We start from the raw sequence: 5,000 nt of genomic DNA, 5'->3' as shown, positions 1-5,000 counted from the left end.
TAACATGACTGATAACTGGACCCCGTGTATTGCTGCCCGCAGCTATATTTATTATTATTATTGTTATATGATGGGTGAGAGTTAGCTGAAGGAGAGCGTGGAGGCCTCGGCGTGACGTCCGTGTTTCCACAGCGACGGGTCGCAGGATGAGAGCGAGGAAGACGAAGACGAGGACGAGGAAGCAGAGGATGTTTCTCACGGAGGAAGCGACAGGAAGGACGGAGGAAGCGACAGGAAGGACGGAGGAAGCGACAGGAAGGACGGAGGAAAACCGATCACCTGCGTGGCTCTGATCGACTTCAGCGCCGAACAGGACGGAGATCTGTCCGTTCGGGTGGCTCCATCTATCCATCTATTTATCTGTCTGTCCGTCCGTCCGTCTGACTATCTCATAGATCTCTTATTTCATAGATCTTCTATGAAATAGAAGATCTATGAAAGATAGATTATCCTGTTCCAGAAGGGGGAAGTGTTGACGATCATCAGAATGACGGCGGACGGATGGTGGCTGGCGGAGGACGAGCAGGGCAACAGAGGAGTGGTCCCAAGGACCTTCCTGGAGGTACTAGTACACAGTACACACTACTAATACACAGTACAGACTACTAATACACAGTACACACTAGGTACTTATACACAGTACACACTAGGTACTGCAAATACACATGTTATATGGAAGGAATTCTGAGTCACAATACACAAATATATATTATAAAATCAATACAAATGTGAATTAATGTGACAGTCAACAAATCTGTATTCAGAACAGAACAACAGAAACATAAATACATTTTTCCATCCATACACCACAAATGTCTTACTTGTGGTGTGTAACCCATTTTGCAAATAAATGTATCATAATTTATAATAATGTGATAAGATATATAATACAAATGAAAAACCGATCCACATGTGGATGAATCATTTACATGTGTGTTTAGCAGTTTAAAAGTTGTAAGGGGTGAAAAATATGAATAAATATAAAATTAAACATAAATGAGGCTACATTTATTTGCAAAATAGCTTACACAACACACGAAACACATTAGTGGATGGATATATATATATTTATGTTTATGTTTCTGGTTTTAGTTTTGCATTTAAAAATTTGAATACAGATTTGTGGATTTCAGTATTTATCCATCTTGTATTTTCAGTTATTTTATTATATATATTATTTCTTGAATACCCACCATAACATCCCATCCATCACATCCACGTCTCGCTGGGTGCTTCAGTGTTTGTCCTGATGCTGCGTTTCAGCGTCGGTCTGGAGCGGAAGCTGAGGATGAGGAGGATGAGGATGAGGTTGAGGATGAGGATGAGGAGTGTAGTGACGAAGAGGAGGGTGAGATGGAGGACGACGAGCTGCCAGACTCCTCAGGGAAACACAGGTAAGGCTGCGTGGACCTGATGGAGGGATGGTGTGGGGGGAGAGAATAGATTGATTTTAAACATTGCACTTAGGATATACTATATATGTATGTGTCTCTCTCTTTCTCTCTCCCTCCCTCCATCTGCAGCTCGTCTCACTCCAAGTGGTCGACAGTCAGGAGGGCTCTGAATGAGGTGAGTTGATAGGTATTAGTTATACGAGTAGGTTATAGTAAGTAGTAGGTCATACTAGTAGACTATACTAGTAGGTTATACCAGAATGTTATACCAGTAGGCTGTACTGTACCTGTAGGTTAGAAGGTTAGAGGGTTGTACAAGTAGGATACATTAGTCCCTCTGGATAAAATATGCTGATGAAGGATAAGATGGAATCAGGAAAATAAGCTTATTTAAGAGGAAACAGAACCTAATGTATAATACTTAATATATAATAAAACCTACCTCATGGTCGTCAGTCTATTAAATGTTTGTCAGTGTCTTGTGCGTTCCCTCGAGGACAAAAATATTTAACCCTGAGATTGTGGCACATTTAGTTTTACTTGTATTGGTCCCTCTTTCACATACCTGTGTGTGTGTGTGTGTGTGTGTGTGTGTGTGTGTGTGTGTGTGTGTGTGTGTGTGTGTGTGTGTTTTCAGATGGATACAGCTGATGTTCTGTCTGCCATGGGAGCGATACCTGCAGAGTTCAGAGCATCGACTCTCAATAAACTGCTTACAGAAGGTCAGCACACACTCGCTGATCCCCCCACTGCTGCTTTGCCAAAGATGATGACATTGAGATTGTTTCCCTCTTTTTATAGCTGCTTTCGTGCGAGACTCGAGCATTTCTGCTCGAGCATTGAGGAGCATCTAGCACTTACATTTTTTTTAACCCCCAAACATGCTGTGACGTGTAGATGCCTTCTTTAAAATAACTCTCAGTTCCTGTGTTTCCAGATGTGACCTACAGGGGGAGCCGCTACGTTCAACCGGAGCTCAGCCAATCGCAGCTGTCGTTCAAAGACCTGTTCCTGGAGCCGGAAACGGGGAGAGTGAGTGAGAGAGAGAGAGAGAGAGAGATTTTCACGAAGAGTTTTCAAAATCATTTCCAAAACAAGTTCCAATTTTTCTGCGTTTCTATTGAACGCAGCATCGCCTGAGGTAATGACGCGGTGACGATTCTCCGTGATCGTTTTCAGAGTCCTGGTGACACACACAATTACTACTACAAGCCGATACACTTGCGTGTTATTGCTTTATCCTATAATAATCACTCCGTGTGGAAGTTCCCGACAACACGGTTCCATTCAAACGGATTAAACACTGCATGTCCCTCAGAGACATTTCATCAACTTTTTAAACCTTTGGGACTAAAATAATATGGACACGATTCAGACCCGTTGCCCCGGAGCTGCAAGCGAACTCCGTTCACGGAATAGGCGTTGGTGGCGCACAGCCCCACCAACACCTCCCTCCTCCTCCTCCTCCTCCTCCTCCTTCGTCTTGTCTCAATTCACATGATCCGCTGAGAAACTCCCTCCTCCCCCTCTCTCCTCCTACCCTCCTCCTCCCCCTCTCCCCTCCTCTCCTCCTCCCCCTCTCTCCCCCTCTCCTCCCAGGTCCGTGCACGGCAGGTCAGAGTGTGTGTGTGCTTCGCTCTGTGGAGGTGCAGGATGATTCCTCCTCCAGGCGTCGGTCTTCAGGTTCTCAGTCGCCACGTTCGAGTCTGTGCCTTCGATGGGGCTCAGGTGACGTCTTGTTATAATATAATATAATATAATATAATATAATATAATATTCAGGAGGTGCGGTGCAGTGACTTTATGTTAAATAAGGTTTAGGTAAAAACAATTCATATAGTATGCTCCCATACTGTATGAGCACCTTATTATATGTGATTATGGCTGGATTGGTGGATGGATACAGCAGATAGAATCAGTTTCTTATGAATGTAATACGCAAAGAAAAGTACGTAGATATTTTTATATTTACAAGTAACAATTTTTTCCCCTTTTTCTTTCTTCCCACGACGCATTGTGCAGGTTCTGAGTAACATCCACACCGTGAGAGCCACGTTCTGCAGCAAAAATCCCAAAACCTGGTCCTTCTCCCCCAGGGTGAGCACACACATTGACATTAGCATGTTGCCATAATTACAGTACAGACAGTAGCATGTTGCCATAGTTACAATAAAGCCAGTAGCATGTTTCCATAGTTACTGCACAGACAGTAGCGTGCTGCCATAATTACAAGAGGGCTAAAAATCATCAATTTTTTTTTTCTTATGATCTCTCATTTTGTGTGTGTGTGTGTGTGTGTGTGTGTGTGTGTGTGTGTGTGTGTGTGTGTGTGTGTGTGTGTGTGTGTGTGTGTGCGTGTGCGTGCGCCTGTCAGACGGCGGGTGTTCTTCCTACTCTCCTCGATGCAGATTTGTTCCTTCGCTCTAACTCTGATTCCGCTGAACTGGGCCTTCTGTTTGAACTCGGAGTCAGCTTCATACGCAATGTAACTCTCACACACACACACACACACACACACACACACACACACACACACACACACACAGTAGAAAGTCACACACCGGGTATGATACCATGCTTCTTTACTTGCACATAGTAAAAGCTGCGTCCAATACATTGTAATATCAATCTTCCCTACATGGTCCAATGTGTTCGCGTTAGTTTTACGTCCAGTCGTGATTTTTATTTTTTTTATTTAACCTGCGCTGTCGGCATGCTGGCCGTACAACACAGAGTATTTGTACCATTGCATCGAGGACAAAGTTAGTCTGCAAGTAGAGTTCAACTTCTCAACCCGCGATGCCACTATTTATTAACTCTTAAATCATCAACAACTGCCGCAACGACTCTGTCCTGTGGACGACCTGTGGGACGACAAGAGCGGTTTTTGGTTATGGAGAGCCACCCCCAAGCCCCCTCTTTGGGAAACTATTTAACCATGTTTGGCTCGATGAACAGCCAGTCGTGATTTTCAGTCCTTATTGGACTTTGTCATGGACACATTTCTGGAATGGGATTTTAAGGAGCACTATAGTCGCTCCACTGTGACTATCATCAACAGCTGATCTGATCCGCAGTTGTGTGCGTGTGTGCACGCAGTCGACAGGAGAGAGGGGGGAGCTGAGCTGCGGTTGGTCGTACCTCAAGCTGACGGACAGCGCAGGAACACCGCTCGCTGCTAGGTGCGCGCGCGCACACACACACACACACACACACACACACACACACACACACACATACTGTATACACACGCATACATTTCAGTTCAATTCTCTCTCTCTCTCTCTTTAGGACCTATGAGTTAGCAGTAAACGGAGGAATTCCCTATGAGAGAGACGTCTCTCCGTCTCCAACCAACACCGGTGAGAAGGCACGACAGGCAGGAAGTCCATCCTCCATCCTTCCTTCCTTCCTTCCTTGCTTCCTTCCTCCTCTCAGTTCTCTTTCTCCTCTTTTCCAGGCAGCGTGTTCCATCAGATGCTTAGGTCTAGAAAGCAGCCCAAACTCATCCTCAAGTTGAAGTCCGTCAACAGTCGGACCAAAACCCAGTTGAGGTGACGGACTTATGTTTATTCTCGACTGTATACTGTACTGTGGATATAATGT

The 5,000-nt window shown here is 44.8% G+C and overlaps 1 protein-coding gene across 2 annotated transcripts in view; it reads left to right on the top strand.

Moving 5' to 3' along the window:
• Positions 1-5,000, top strand: part of nphp1 (nephronophthisis 1) — a 12,594-nt gene that overhangs the window by 3,824 nt on the left and 3,770 nt on the right. For both annotated transcript variants that reach the window (XM_080016913.1, XM_080016914.1), the window contains exons 5-16: positions 133-334; positions 461-562; positions 1,264-1,394; positions 1,524-1,569; positions 2,032-2,116; positions 2,332-2,426; positions 2,994-3,122; positions 3,417-3,491; positions 3,769-3,879; positions 4,494-4,576; positions 4,686-4,756; positions 4,855-4,948. In XM_080016913.1, coding sequence (XP_079873039.1) covers positions 133-334; positions 461-562; positions 1,264-1,394; positions 1,524-1,569; positions 2,032-2,116; positions 2,332-2,426; positions 2,994-3,122; positions 3,417-3,491; positions 3,769-3,879; positions 4,494-4,576; positions 4,686-4,756; positions 4,855-4,948 — 1,224 coding nt within the window. The remainder of the gene's footprint in view (positions 1-132; positions 335-460; positions 563-1,263; positions 1,395-1,523; positions 1,570-2,031; positions 2,117-2,331; positions 2,427-2,993; positions 3,123-3,416; positions 3,492-3,768; positions 3,880-4,493; positions 4,577-4,685; positions 4,757-4,854; positions 4,949-5,000) is intronic.

This window comes from Zeus faber (assembly GCF_960531495.2).
Source record: "Zeus faber genome assembly, chromosome: 16".
NCBI classification, from domain to species: Eukaryota; Metazoa; Chordata; class Actinopteri; order Zeiformes; family Zeidae; genus Zeus; species Zeus faber.
The sequence above is the reverse complement of the archived record's forward strand: the minus strand, read 5'-3'. Positions and strand labels throughout refer to the sequence as shown.